The 15,471-nt window shown below is 43.8% G+C and overlaps 1 protein-coding gene across 1 annotated transcript; it reads right to left on the minus strand.

Annotated features, from left to right (window-relative positions):
* Positions 1–450: 450 nt before the first annotated feature.
* Positions 451–11,676, minus strand: LOC307178923 (C-X-C motif chemokine 17-like). The gene is made up of 4 exons (XM_079907595.1): positions 11,442–11,676; positions 4,292–4,372; positions 3,554–3,655; positions 451–860 (listed from the first exon to the last, which is right to left on the minus strand). Exons 1-4 carry the CDS (start codon positions 11,518–11,520, stop codon positions 763–765), a joined length of 360 nt encoding a protein of 119 aa, XP_079763721.1. The 5' UTR covers positions 11,521–11,676; the 3' UTR covers positions 451–762.
* Positions 11,677–15,471: the final 3,795 nt, after the last annotated feature.

Genomic DNA, 15,471 nt, shown 5'->3' on the forward strand with positions numbered 1-15,471 from the left:
TGAAGCTGTTTTGAGTGGCATTTGAAATCTTCCACACCATCTCTCTAGCCTTCAACTATGCCTCTGCACATATGTCTTCTGTAGTAGATTGGAAACTTACAGTCAGATGACCGTTAATGATGGTGATGATGATAATCATAAATACTAGAGGCATTTTGTGTGCTAGGAAATGGTGCCAGGTTTTCTTTGTTTTTAAACCTATATTATCTTTAGTAGGACAATGTCTGATTCATTACTTTAACTGCTTTCTTTGCCCCACCTAGCTCTTACCTCAGAAAGGTTTGTTGAATGAGTAAAAGAATAAAAAGTTGGAAACTGGAGTGAGATTGAAGGTGGTATTGGATAGAGGTGTGTGTATAATCTGGATTGAGTTTGGAATGAACAGGGTAAAGTGGGTTGTCTGGATTGAATGTGAGTTTCCAGACCCCATTTGAAAATGATTTTGACCTATTACATTTAAATATATTTATTGACTTTTGTTTACTACTTGCTTGGTTGTATTTAAGACCCAGTGGGACCAGCTAGGCAATCAGAGATTCCCGGTAAGTAAATTTAAGCCTGGGTAAGGGGAGGCCTCAGGAAAAGACTGACAAGAAAAGAAGCCACTAGAGGGGGCAATAATCTTGGGGAACATGCTTTTTGGGATGATTTAGGGAGTAGGGACAGGGATGGGGAGCTTGAGGTGGGAGAAGAGCATCTTCTAGGTGCGCTCACTGCCTTGTTGACAGAATGTTTTATCGGGACGGTGGGATCTCAGAGCTCCTATAAGGGCAGAGCAAAATTTGCCAGCTGACATCGTCTGAGAAATTGCTGGCAGGCTCTGGAGGGTTTGGTTGGCTTCTTGTGGTGTCTTTGGTGCCCTAGGGTGAAAAGAAAAGGGAGAGACTACTGTTAAAAACATTTTTAGAATTTATTTTTTATGAGAGCTTTTAAAATGTTAAAAGTAAGACTCATCCCATGGAAAAAATTAAAATGAAAAAGTATATCCAGTAAAAAGTTAAAGGATGCCCCAACCTCAGCTGCTACTCCTCATTCTGTAGAGCTAACTGTTGTTACTAGTTTGCTACATAGTTTTCCATATATTTTTGTATATAAACATAATAGTTCACTTTAAAAAACAAAATGAGCTTATCCTATACATGTTGTTTTTGCTATGTTCCTTTAAAAAATCTTTTTTTATTATTTTTTTTTAACAAATCTTTTATTATGGCACGTCTATTTTCTTTTCTTTATGGCTTTACCACCTACTTATACATTCCTATATAATTTAGTTTAATTTTGCCTTATTTTAAACTTTATGTATATCAAATCATGCTATAACTATTCTCGCTTATTTTTTTCTCTTCTACTCAACATTATGTTGCTTTATTATTGTTCATTCTCACAGATATATAATATTCAAATATACTACTACTTATTTATTCACTGACCAATTTTCAGTTTCGATAGTTATAAACAATCCTGCTATGAAATCCTTGTTCATTTCTTCCACTGTACATAAGCAACATTCCTTTTGAGTATGGAATTGCTAAGAGTGGAGTTGCTTGGTCACAGAAATTAAACTTTAGTAGATAACTACCAGCACTTTCTCAGAGTGATTTACCAATTTACACTCCCTTTAGCAGGAGATGATAGTTTCTCTGTTCTACTCTCTGACAATACATGGAATTATCAGACATTAAAATTGTTGCCAATCCTTGGGATTGACATATATACACTAATATGTATAAAGTGGATGACTAATAAGAACCTGCTGTATAAAAAAATAAATAAAATAAAATTCAAAATTGTTGCCAATCTTATGATGTAGAGTGATCTGTTTTTTAAAAAAATAAATTTATTTATTTATTTTTGGGTGCGTTGGGTCTTCGTTGCGGTGCGCGGGCTTCTCATTGTGGTGGCTTCTCTTGTTGTAGAGCACGCGCTCTAGAGCGCAGGCTCAGTAGTTGTGGTGCACGGGCTTAGTTGCTCCGCGCATGTGGGATCTTCCCGGACCAGGGCTCGAACCCATGTCCCCTGCGTTGGCAGGCAGATTCTTAATCACTGCGCCACCAGGGAAGTCCCTCTGCTCGGTTTTAACTCATATTTTCTCAGTTACTAGAAGGGTTGAGTGCCATTTCACATGTTTATTAGCTATTTGGATTTCTTGTCTCTGAAGTGCCTACTCAACTCTTTTGCCTATTTGTTGTGTTTCCTGCCTTCCTCTCATGGATCTATAGGAATTACTTATCAGTCTGAATATTAATCCTTTATCGATATTAATATTTGCAGACATACCCCTACTCTTCTTCTTCTTGTCATTTTCTTTTGATGACCAAAATTTCTTAATTTCAATAAAGTCAAATTTATTAATCTTTTCTTTATGACTTATAATTTTTGTTACTTGTTTAAGAAATCCTTTCCTACCCCAAGGTCATGAATATAGCCTCCAATATTCCCTTGTAAGTTTGTCTTTCAAATTCAGACCTTTAATTCACTGAAATTTATTTTTGTGATGGGCTTGAACTAGGGGGCTTCTGCACCTTTTATTCACTTAATATATTGTGGACATCTTTCCAATCAACATGACCTACCTAATTATTTTTGACAAGTGCAGAACTGCCCAATTTGCTCTTGATGAATTTTTTATTGAGGTATAACTGACATCTAACATTATATTAGTTTCAGGTGTACAACACCATAATTTGATATTTGTATACATTGTAAAATGAACAAACTATAAGTCTGTTAATAATGAGCATTTAATATGTTCATTTGTCACTACAATACTGCTATAATTAATATTCTTGTACATATATCTGAATATTCGTGCTAATATTCTATACTAGAGATTTCTTGAAGTGAGATTACTGGTTAAAAGGTACACACATTTAAGTTTGCCTCTCAGTGTTGCGGCCTCTCCCGTTGCGGAGCACAGGCTCTGGATGCACAGGCCCAGCGGCCATGGCTCACGGGCCCAGCCGCTCCGCGGCATGGGGGATCTTCCCGGACCCGGGCACGAACCCGTGTCCCCTGCATCGGCAGGCGGACTCTCAACCACTGCGCCACCAGGGAAGCCCCACACATTTAAGTTTTTGATAGGTACTACCAAGTATTATTTTACCTCCGTCAACAGTGATAAGGATCTAGATTCATCCCATTCTTGATAATATCATAACATCAATCAGTTTACCTCTTGCCAATATTCTTTTTATATGACATTTATTTATACCTAGACTAGGGAGGAATCACATTTTGTTTGACACCAACACCGGTGTCATTGTCAGAGATCAATGACCGGTCCCCAACAGCCCCATCTGCCTCCACTTTGATAAGCAATGGCATTCTATCATTAAGGAATTTGGTTAAGCCTCTCTAGTATTAGGAGAATTGCATTTTGCTTTTCTTTCTCTTCCTATTTCCCCACAAGTTGACACTGAGTAGAAAGGGCTGAGAAGTGTGCTTATCCTGGTCTTCATTTCATTTCTCTTGTCTCTTCACAACCCCTGCTTCAGCCCTAGTTGATTCCACAGAGTGACTCTGGTTTAAGGAAGGTCATTCTTTTGCAACTTACTGGTTTTCTTCACTCTGCCCTTGAAATGATCACAGGGACACGGCTTCTTTGGCAGCCTGGGCACTGCCATGAGTTTTCTTTTAGGGGCTCTCAGGAACCAATCTGAAATAAGGGAGTTGCTGCTTAGAAGGGTTAATAAGTTTGAGGCAGGGCTTTACTTGCCATCTTCCTTGCCTCTCGATTCGTTTTCATACTGCAGTGGGTGTGGGAAAGGGTCAACCCAGCACAGTGAAGGTATCCAGTTACATGAGCACCAGGGTCTCTAAGTTGTTTGCCTGACCTGTATGGGCAAGGATTTGGTGGCAGGTTTGGAGGAGGCATCAGGGTATCATTAGGGAGACTGAAAAATGAGGAATAAGACCTAGGTGTCTGCTTTTTAGTGGCTGCTTTACCTCAAGCAAGCTTGCCTCTCTGATTTAAGTCTTACCTGTGAGTAAAATAAGGTTGAGAATGGGGTCCAGGAAAGACTTGGAAGGCAGCCCTGGGTTGTTGGGGAAAAGAGGGTAAGGGAGAGGGGGCAGCCAGAGATTCAGCCAGCTCCCCGCTGGACCTTGGAGGAGTCTGGTTCTTACATGAAACTCAGGAAGAAAGTAAGTGTTGGTGCTGCATGTGGTGGTCTTGTGGAGAGGGGAGAGGGTGAGGTCAGCTCAGATAACATCTGCTCCGGTCCCAGAGGGATTCAGGGGAACAAGCTGGGATCTGATGGCGTATCGCTGTTGTCAATACTGGATTACTGACCTTTGCACTCACATTCTTGGCCTCCGTCCTGGAGCCACCTCCCAGAAGCCTGGCGTTGGTCCCTATGGCCTCTGGCAATCCCTGTAGGAAGAAAACTGGTCACTTCCAGTCACTGGAAAGGGAAGGGACCAAGAGAATTGGTCCCGCATCATCGTGCTACCGAGGTCAGCGTAGCTCCGTTGCTCTTCCTTTTTACTCAGGGATCTAGGGTGCTTCAAGAGAGGAGTATTTTAAATGGATAAGGAATTGAGGTTTAAAATCTGGCCTAGAGAAAAGCTTAGCTGGAGGTAGGTGGAGAAAGAATGGCTTCTGGATGGAAGAGAGGACAATAGGTAGGGGTTAATCAACACCTTACAACCTCCCCCCATTAAGATCCCTCCCTACACATATTAAAATCCTCATGACCTAAGGAATGAGAGCAAGGAGTAGATTATTCCATAGACCAGTCAGGAGCTTCACCAGACCTCCACGTTCTCGGTTGTATTTGAATCCATAATCCCAGTTCAACTATAAGAGGATGGTATTTACCTTTGTTCCTCTGCAACAAATCCATTCCTCTTTTGGCCTCTATTCAAGTCTGTCTTACCACCTGATGCTATCTTATTCCCATTTTGTGATACCTAAAATATTTTTATGACAATCAAGTATGATGTTTTATAGAGATTCTGGGACTAGAACTGGGTCCAGATGATGCTTCCTCTGTACAGGAGTTGCTCATATCTCCTGCCAGAATTAATTACGGTTTCCCATGGTTCCCCGTCACATTTCAATACAGCTCTATCCTTGCACAGTTATAGTTTGTTGTTTGAAATGTGTTGTGGACTGAATTGTGTCCCCCTAAAATTCATTGAAGTCCTAACCCTTAATAACTCAGAATGACTGTATTTGAGGATAGGGCCTTTGTAGAGATGATTAAGTTAAAATGAGGCCCTGATGGTTGGGCTCTAATCCAATCTGACTGGAGTCCTTATAAGGAGAAGAGATTTGGGCGCACAAAGAGACACCAGGCACGTACATGCACAGAGGAATGACCAGGTGAGGAAATAGCAAGGAGATGGCCATCTGTAAGGCGAGGAGAGAGCCCTCAGAAGAAACCAAAGTTGCTGACACATTGATCTTTGACTTCCAGCCACCAGAATTGTGAGAAAATAAGTTGCTGTTGTTTAAGCCTCCCAGTCCGTGGTATTTTGTTATGGTGGTCCTAGCAAACTAAAAATTTTTCTTCCTCACTAGACTCTGAACCAATGGCTCAGTGGTCATTCAGCTACATGGCTCCTGACACATGGTAGACACGTGGTAAATGTTTGTTTGATAAGCGGATGAACAAGTTGTCCAGAGAGGGCCCTTAGAGCAGCATCCGGTTCAATCCCGCTCTCCTATTTCCCAAACTCTTTCTGCCCTTCCTGCCACACAGATGAAGGGTGTTGCATCATTTCTCCAAGTGCTGGTTTCCAAGTGTTTTCGTGTGCTATTTGGAGTGGCGTTAAAGTAATTTCAACGGGCATAACCCCAGCTGTCTAAACTTTTCTACTATATCACTGTCACCTGATCTCTACTTCTGGTTCCAGAGAAAAACCACAGAATATTAGAGCCAGAAGGAAACTTGGAGATCATTAGTGGAACCCCTTCACTGAGAAGTTTTTCTTTTTCATTTTTAATGCAATATAACTATATTAGAGAAAATTTGTAAAGTAAAAATGAAGAAATCTTTACCCTTATCAGCTGTTGGAATTTTGGTGTGTTAACTGCATATAATTTTTTTAAATTAATTAATTTAATTTATTTATTTTTGGCTGCGTTGGGTCTTTGTTGCTGCCCGCAGGCTTTCTCTAGTTGCGGCGAGCGGGGGCTACTCTTCGTCGTGGTGTGTGGGCTTCTCATTGCAGTGGCTTCTCTTGTTGTGGATCACGGGCTCTAGGTGCGCAGGCTTCAGTAGTTGTGGCACGCAAGCTCAGTAGTTGTGGCGCACGGGCTTAGTTGCTCCGCGGCATGTGGGATCTTCCTGGACTAGGTCTTGAACCTGTGTCCCCTGCACCGGCAGGTGGATTCATAACCACTGCGCCACCAGGGAAGTCCCTGCATATAATTTTTAAATGAAGTGATAACCATAGTATGTGAGCCAATTTCTTTTTGTTCACTTTATAAGCTTGTTCCTTTGTTTTCCTACAACATTTATAACAGACATTTTGAATGACTGACTAACACTCTCAAGTATATGTGTTTCCGATTATTTAACTCTTCTCTCATTGCTGAATATTTAGATTGTTTTATTTTTGGAGATTGATAAATTTCTTTGTGCTTGTAACCGTTTTCCAAATGTTGGATTGCTGCCTTGGGCAAGATTTCCCAAAATGGAATTACTGGGTCAAAAGTTATGAACAGTTTTATGTTTCTTGATATCATTACCAAGTTGTTTTTAAAGCATTGTACTAATTAACTAAATCACCATCTCTTAGTTTCAGGTGAGAAAACTGAGGCCTAGAGAGAGCAAATGAAATGCCCAAGTTCACAAAGGTAATGGTGACACACCTGGAGCTAAAACCTTGGTCCAAGGCTCGTAGTCTGCTGTTCTTTCTGCAGCCCTACATGACCCTAACTTCATGCTGTAACTGAAAACGAAGGTATTACTATAATATTATGTCCTCCAAGTGTCAGTCAGACATTTTTGGACCACCTTAATGATTTTTGCTATAACTTATACCACCTTTTCTACTATTTACTTGATACTTTTTTCTAAATAAATTTAATTTACGTAAGAGCTTCATCCTATGCAATGTTATCTGTGAGATTATGGGTTTATACATGCTTAGATTGTTCTCCTAACATGCATTAAAATAAACATATAACTATTAAGGTAAAAGCTTATTTCTGTTCTACGTAAAATCAGCTTTGGATAATATTAATACAGTAGAATAGCATGGACTTATATCCTGACAGGCCTGGGGTCAACTGCTTGCTCTGTCAGTTAACTATGTAGTCTTAGAGAAGTCACTTAGCTTCTACGATCTTTGGTTCTCTGGTTTGTAAAGAGTGGATATTAGTACCCACCTTGCAGTGTTGTTAGGAATAAAGGAGCTACTGGGGCCTGGGGCCCAAATAGGTGCTCAGTACACGATGGGTATTATTGTGGTTATTATTGCAGACTTCTAGTTATTTCCCAAAGGGAGTGTCTATGCTGGAGTATTAGGCTTACTGCTTTTTGCTGACTTGGATGTGTAAAGAAGTTACTTCCACTTGTTAGGTTTTGCAGTAGCTCTATTATTATTTTGACTTCTCATTTCCGCTACTTACTAGCATTGTGATTTTGGACAAGCTGCTTACCTTTTCTGTGCCTCATTTACATAATTTGTATTGGATTGGCCAAAATGTTTGTTCGGGTTTTTGGTAACATCTTACCCGCATGAACTTTTTGCCCAATCCAATAAAACGGGGCTAAAAAAAGTACATTGGTGTGTGTATGCACACATCTGTCCACCAGAGGACCTAGACGCAATAGCCCTAGTAGCCATGGGCAATACCTAGTGCCCAAGGTTTGTGAATATCATTCCCTCATGAAAGGAACCAGGGCTCCGTGGACAAATGGATGACGCCAGGGCTGCGGAAGGGAAGTACAAGATGAGGCTGGAACATCTCGTGGTGTGAGAAAGTCAGGAACTGCTAAAGAAATGACATGTCAAAAAGACACCAAAGGGCTTCCCTGGTGGCGCAGTGGTTGGGAGTCCGCCTGCCCATGCAGGGGACGCGGGTTCGTGCCCCGGTCCGGGAGGATCCCACATGCCGCAGAGCAGCTGGGCCCGTGAGCCATGGCCACTGGTCCTGCGCGTCCGGAGCCTGTGCTCCGCAACGGGAGAGGCCGCAGCGGAGAGAGGCCCGCGTACCCCCACCCGAAAAAAAAAAAAAAAAAAGACACCAAAGCCACCTGGAGCTCAGTGGCCAGCTTTGGGACAATATGAGCGACGTGGTGAATAAGGATAGTAATAGATTATAATCCACAAATATCCCCAAGTCTTTACTTATAAAAATAAATAATGGTATACCTAAATAAATGGGAAAGAAGGAACAGCTCTTTCTTATAGTAGAATCTTAATTAATAAATGTAGAAGGAATGATGGAAATAGAAAATCACTGCTTTGCTAAGACTCTATAATACCTGTTGTAGGCAAGAATCATCAATGGATTTTAAAAATTAACGGGCAAAAATATGATGAGAAGAAACAGGCTATTTGCATAGTCTCAAAGTATCTCTCCACAGGATACTTATTAACTACAATGAGAAAATAGTACCTTTATGGACACCACCTTAAGCAGTGTTCAAACGTAACATCACCCATCATGAGAGATACTGTTATCGTGGGCCTTCTGATGTGCTGCACTGAGAAGGCAAGTATCGCTTCTGTGGTATTAGTGCCAGAAATGCATAATCTGAATTTAGTCATGAGGAAACATCAGATAAGCCCAAATTGAGGCACATTCTACAAAATAACTGACAGTACTCTTAAAAATGTCAGGGTCCTGAAAGACAAGGAGAGCTGAGAACGTGCCTAGATTGGAGGAGACCAGGAGAGATGATGCCTTTCTTCAGTGTAGGATCCTGGATTGGATTCTGACCAGGAAAAGGACGTCAATGGATGATTAGCAAATTCTGAAAATTCGTACATTAGTTCATAGTATTGTATCATTGCTAATTTTCTGGTTTTGATAATCATATTATGGCTATGAAAAAAACTGTGTGGGGGTTTTTGGATCTATTGGAACTCTGATTCTTTTCACAACATTTTTAAGTCTGAAAAATGAAAAGTTAAAAATAAAAAAGTACACTACATTTCTGTGAGGACACAATGAAGTAGTATGTATAAAGTGCTTAGGAGAAGCCTGCCACATAGGATTGTTTAACACATGGGAGCTATTTATTATAAATAATTTTATAATTAATAAGTAATCTTACAAGGAATGAGTATTCTATTATTTAAGTAATTTATTTCTTAACATTGTCATCGGTTCTCTTTTTTTTTCCTCTTCCCTGTGAAAAGCATATTAAACATGTATGTGGTTATTTGAAGAGATAAAGCAAGATCAGATTTTATTTGGAGAATTTTTGGGCGGGAGGGTTGTGTAGTGTTTTATTTCTTCTTGCCAGACTTGGTCCATCATTGCAAACTCCCCTTGCCTGGGAAACAAAAATTGAGCCTAGCCACCACCGGTCCCCTCTGGTTTGTAATCGCGCCACCTGGCAGCTCAGTGAGCTTTCCCTAGTTCGTTGTTCCTGTGCCTTAGTAGGTACTTTAGAAATTTTACTCAGTCCATTTACTGAACCCTTATTAGGTTCACATTATCCATAGTTTACTCTTCACAACAGTTGCACACGCTAAGTGGTATTTTATTCATTTTAAGAAGATAAAACTGAGGCTGAAAAATGTTAAGCATCTTGTCCAGGGTTTCAAAGTAAGTGATGGAGCCAGGATTTGGATCGCGGTTCCCCTCAATGCAAGTCTGAGTCTCAAGGTCCAGGTGAGTCTAAACGTGTCGCCATGTTTGAGAATTACTGGTAGAGAGCAGTGGCCCCACTGGGCAGTGGTTCCCCCTCCAGGGGACATTTGGCAATATCTGGAGCTATTTTTGGCTGTACTAACTGGGCAGGGCAGGGTGGTAGGGGAGAGGCTGCTCTTGGCTTCTAGCAGGTGGAGGCCACGTGGATGTTGTTAAACAGGTTACAAAGCACAGAACAGCCCCCCCCCTCACAACAAGGAATTATCCAGCCCTAATGTCAGTGGGCCTGCTATGAAATGCGGGTGTCGAGTCTCCTAAGGGCAACATTTTGAGCTCAGAAACCTGAGGATTTATTCTTTCACTTTGCGAATATTTACTGAGCACCGTGTGGGATAGTGTGAGGGATGTGGAAACAGTACACCAGATTGTGCCAGAGGGGAGGTTACAGTGTAGAAGGGCAGGGGTGGAGGTGGGAGAGGCACAGCAACACCTCAACTTAAGGTAGAACATGAAAAGGGCAGAGAGTCGAGTTAGGGTTAAGCTTGTTCACAGGCGGGAGGGCTCACATGTGGTCCTGGGACGAATCAAGGGAGGCTGTGGGAGGAGGGGGCTTGGGGTGAGTTTTGTGAGGGAAGCTGAGCTGGTGGGAAAGCACAGGAGCAGCTCGGGAGCAGCCCAAGGCCTAGCTGAGTGGAGCACAGAGCACTTAGTGCGAGGAGGGCTGGACTGGAAAGGCAGCTGTGGCTGCAGCTTGGAATCCAGGCTGAGGACTCTAGCCTTGGTGTCTGTCCTAGTGGTGGAAAAGCCTTCGCTTCCAGAATGGTGGTCTAGGCCCCAGCAGCTTCCAGAGAGCTCTCTCTGTAAGGGAGGGAACGTTGGAAATTGGGGTGGAGTAGGGAGAACTCCTGATTTTAGGACAGAGTTGATGCTCAGTATATAACAAAGCTATTTCACCTCAAAGTAGCCCTTGGGGAGATGTTCCCCTCGAGAGCAGACATAGGTCGGGATGAGGTCTCTTCTGCACAGCTGTTCTGCTAAGGGCTAGGCCACTTCAGCTGTAGTGAAAAGTGGAGCCGATTCGGAGCCCCTAACCCAGAGTCTGCTTCCCAAAGGTGAGCTGTTCAAACAGGGCTTGGTGTGCCTACAGTTTCAAACACGGGTACTACCTGGTGGTGTGATTTTTCTAGTTTATCACCGTACCGTGAAACAGCATTAAAAATTGTTGGGGCACATCTGGTGCACCGTAACGAATACAGTCGAGGATGACTTACTGTCTGTGGTTGTACAGTTGCCTTCAACACCCTCCCACCACTGCCTCCAAGCCTGGCCCTGGGGACATGCATTACCTCTAGAGCAGGGACTGGGGGGCAGGTGAGGCAGCAAATCTTTGTTGGGCCATTATTTTTTTCTCCCCCGCCAGCTACAGTTGCAGACACTTCCATACACACGGGCTTCTTTAACTCTCCCAACACTCTTTGGATTTATGTACAGTTCTTTCCTTTTTGTAAGTGAAGAAACAGGCACTGAGACAGGCTAACTTGCCCCTAATCCCTGTAACCTAAAGGGGCTACATTTTACTGCATGTGTGGTCACGTTCTTTTCTGTTTTGCCATGTTTCTCCCCCCTCTTTATCTTTCATAGAAAAAAAGAAAATTTTTTTTACCTGTATTTGAGCTGCTGCGGACCGTGGACACCAGCATTAGCGGCAGCAACAGAAGGAGGGAAGAGATTAGAACTTTCATTTCAACTGTTGGTGCTGCTGTGCGTTGCTTGAAGAGTGTGTGGAAGGTTCCCAGTGAGAGGGTCCCGAGTTCTTGGAGTGGCTCAGGCCGTGCGTGGTACGTGGCTTGGGGGTCTGAGCCTTACTCCCAGGCCAGTGTTCCCACTAGAGGGTGAGAACGGCCAAGTGATGCTGGTCTCATTAGGTAACTGGACCATGTGATTTATGGGAATCTGGAAGGTAAAGGTGGCCAAAGAGAAGGAGTGAAACATATTCTTAGGAACAAGGGAGGGCGACTGATAACTTGGCAGCAGTTCTCAGCCCCTCCCGTCCTCCCTCCCGCCTCCCTACCCGCCAGTGTGCTATGATTTCTTCCCCAAGTCTTTTTCCTTGTTTGAATTTCCTAATACATGTGAGTGACATTTTCTAGCTTAGTATCTGGCAGGAAAGAGAGTGCTAAGGGCTGGCAAAGAGAGACTCACACGGCGTGTTTCCCCTCTGTCCTCCCCACTCCCGTCCTTGGATCAGCGATAGCAGTGTTGTTTGGGAAGTTGCTGTGTCCCCACTGTTTACAATTTCCTCCAATTCCGTGGCCATGTAAGGAGGTAAGCAGAGAGGATCAAGGAGGAGAGGCTCTTCTCTCTTGCCCCGAACCCTGGCCTGGAGCACTGGGTCAAAGCAGGCCTCCTTGTTGGTCAGGCAGGTGGCTGTGGGCTCGTGGCTCCCGCCTAAAGGAGAGGGAACTGGGTTGGTGGAAGACCCTCAAGGCTTCATGTCCAAGAGGGTTTGAGGAACAGGAACCACAGCGGGGAAGGTGTTTGCCCAGGCTGCTGGGGCTCTTGTTTCAGACCTTGTCTGGAAACAGTCCAAAGCGCAAGGAGGTGATACTACTTGGAGCAAACATCGAGGGTACACAATACCAGCACTTACTGAGTGTGACTCATTCCAGAGGCTTCAGGAAATGGGTTCAAAGATGGGGGGAGGCTGGGCTTAAGTGCTGGGTGATATTTATGGGGCTGAGGGGAAGGTTAACAGGAAGTCCTCCCTGGCTCCTCCAGGCAGGAGTGAGTAAAGGTGGTGTGACTTTTGTTCCAGCCAAGAGGAGGGAAGAGGCCAGGCATGGTTTTTGTTTGCTCATTCTTACCCTCTCAATTTCAGATTATTTCTGCCTATGGACATGTTGGAGGGTTGATTGTAGACTTTGCTACTACAAAGTTTATAAAGCATCTGCAGGCGGCAGGCACTGTGCTAGGCAGTGGAGATTGTCCTCGAGTTGGAGGCTTGGTCTGCGCTTGGTCTGATGTAAACCACCGATGTGGCTTCTCCCTGGAAAAGAGTCAGACTCTTCTCTTGTTAATATTGACAACTAATTAGAGCTCGTCTTGAGAACTTTAGTTGTGTAAGCACAGTCTTTGTGACTTACAAAGTTCCCCCTCCAGGAAGGAGGTAAGGGGAAAGTGGGAGAAATAACCATTTTCCCACTGTTATTTGGTTTCCCCACTCTACAGTATATGTAGTAGACATTCACAAATGCTTGTTGATTGACTCCATGCTTCCTGTTGCTCTAAGAAGAGTCATTTATTCATACACACATTCAGTGAGCATTTGAGTCCATAATGTATGCCCGGTATTTGCAGGTGGTGACTCCCGCGAAGAAGAAGGTGTGACGCTATCTCTAAGGAGCTCCCACTACACACATAGACCCGTGGAGAGTTAGTCCAGCTGCTCCACTTTATGGAAGCGGGAATGAAAGCTCAGGGAAGTTATGTGACTTGTTCAAGATCACAGTCAGTTATCCTCAAAGCCAGGGAAGAAAAACTCAAGTTTCCTGACTTGCTGGAATGTCTGCTAGTATGCGGCTGCCGGGCTGCTGCATGTGCCGGTGTGGTGAGCTCTGATAGGAGAGAGAGGACATCAGAATAAAGTGGGAGCCCACCAACATCTTGGATTATCCAGAGAGAAATGTCTGGTTGAACCTTGACTGCAAAAATCGGGGACACTTGCGTTCTCTTTCTTTTTCACTTTGAGCTTGAAATGAGGAAAACGGGAGCCCAGAAAACCCAGAGTGGACAGTCTTCACAGGGGGTTGACGAGATGGGCCCCCACGTCTGTGTTCACCTCTGTCAAAGTGTTTCTCATGTAACCGCAATGCTCTGGCTTTGGACTGGTTTCCCTCCGTACCTGGCCCTCAGTGAGGGCAGGGACCAGGTCTGATTCATCCTTGTGTCTCCAGCGCATAGTGCATCGCAGGCTCTAATAGATATTTCTTAAAAATAAAACAACAGGGGCTTCCCTGGTGGCGCAGTGGTTGAGAGTCCGCCTGCCGATGCAGGGGACACGGGTTCGTGTCCCGGTCCGGGAAGATCCCACATGCCGCGGAGCGGCTGGGCCTGTGAGCCATGGCCGCTGAACCTGCGCGTCCAGAGCCTGTGCTCCGCAACGGGAGACGCCACAACGGTGAGAGGCCCGCGTACCGCAAAAAAAATAAAAAATAAAACAACAAAAAGTATACACCTACACAGCTATGGGATGACTGGGTAGCAGCACAAGTCGAGAACCCATCTCCTCACATGAGCTGACGTGGGATTTGGCTTTCTAAATACAGGTGAAGTGCTCAGAATGGGGATGTGGGTCGTCCTGTTCCTCTGCTGCTGTGCTTGGGACACTCCCAGGACTCAGAGTTTCTGCTCTGGTTGACACACTTCACTTGCCCTTCAGAAGGTGACAGGAGAGTACAGGGAACTTCCGAATATGTCCTTTTGGAAATGGCTGAGGGGAGATGGAAGGGCGTATGGTGGTTGTTCACAAGAATGTGAAGGTCTGTTGTGTGAAAGGTATGAGGCTTATTTCTGTGCCTACACAGAGTGGCCGCAGGCTTGGTGAGTCTGCATCAGACACACTTTGGCTCAGGGTGAGAGACAACTGTCAGAGCAAAGTAAGTTTCCTTGGAATATTACAAGTTTACTGATGGAGTTCAGGTGGGGGCTGGATGTCTGAAAATAACTGTCACAGTGATTTTTTTTTTCTTGAAGTTTCCAAGGGTAGAGCTTGGTCTGGGACCCAGGATTCCCACTAATACCACATTTTATTAGGTATTATAAAATCTGCCGTTTGAAATGTGACATTACTCTATGATGTAGGCCCAGGTCTGTCTGACAGTTACTTCCAGTCATTGTGGGTGGTTGTGATTCTCTTATCTCATCTGTGACTTAGACGTCACCCCCCTCTGCCAGCCCTCCCGCCTCCTTTCCAGGTGAGAACGGTAAGATCACGTGCATTTACTAATCATGACCACAAGGCGGCAGCGCTGCCCCATCCGTGTTTCTGAAAACCCTACAGGGATATGGGCAAGCCTGAGAGCTCTGGTGAGGATCAGGAAAAGGGCGCAAGTGAAGTGATGAGGTAAATTTTTTTTTTTTCCCCTGCTAAGTGACAGAGTTGAGGTGAGTCTGAAACCATTGCATTGTAGAAGTGGCAGACACTTTAGAGAAGTGACCCAAACTTTAATGTGCTTACAGATCACCTGAGTATCTTGTTCAATACAAATCTGATTTTTCTGGAGGAGCCTGAGATTCTGCATTTCTAATAAGCTTTTGGATGATGCCGTTCCTGTTGGTTATTGGTCCCCACTTTGAATAGCAAAGCCTAGAGGTCATTTAGATTAATTCTTCCTTCCCCCGATTTATGGATGAAGAGAGGCTGTATTTGTCTTTGTCTTTCTGACTTATTACACTTAGCATAAAGCCTTTCAAGTCTGTCCATGTTGCTGCAAATGGCAAAATTTCATTCTTTTTTATGGTTGAATAATATTCCATTGTGTGTGTGTGTGTGTGTGTGTGTGTGTGTGTGTGTGTGTACATATATATATCACTCCTTCTTTATCCATTCGTCTGTTGATGGGCACTTAGGTTACTTCCATACCTTGGGAATTGTAAATAATGCTGCTATGAACATTGAGGTGCATGTATCTTTT

Source organism: Stenella coeruleoalba (assembly GCF_951394435.1).
Source record: "Stenella coeruleoalba genome assembly, chromosome: 20".
Lineage (NCBI taxonomy): Eukaryota > Metazoa > Chordata > Mammalia > Artiodactyla > Delphinidae > Stenella > Stenella coeruleoalba.

Excerpts from the sequence above, each read along its gene's own strand:
- LOC307178923 (XM_079907595.1), bottom strand. The coding sequence starts at position 11,520 with ATGAAAGTTCTAATCTCTTCCCTCCTTCTGTTGCTGCCGCTAATGCTG. Across the intron at positions 3,656-4,291 it reads CCAAGAATGTGAGTGCAAAG|ATTGGTTCCTGAGAGCCCCT; the intron begins GTCAGTAATCCA and ends CCCTTATTTCAG. Across the intron at positions 861-3,553 it reads GGGCAGAGTGAAGAAAACCA|GGCACCAAAGACACCACAAG; the intron begins GTAAGTTGCAAA and ends TTTTCACCCTAG.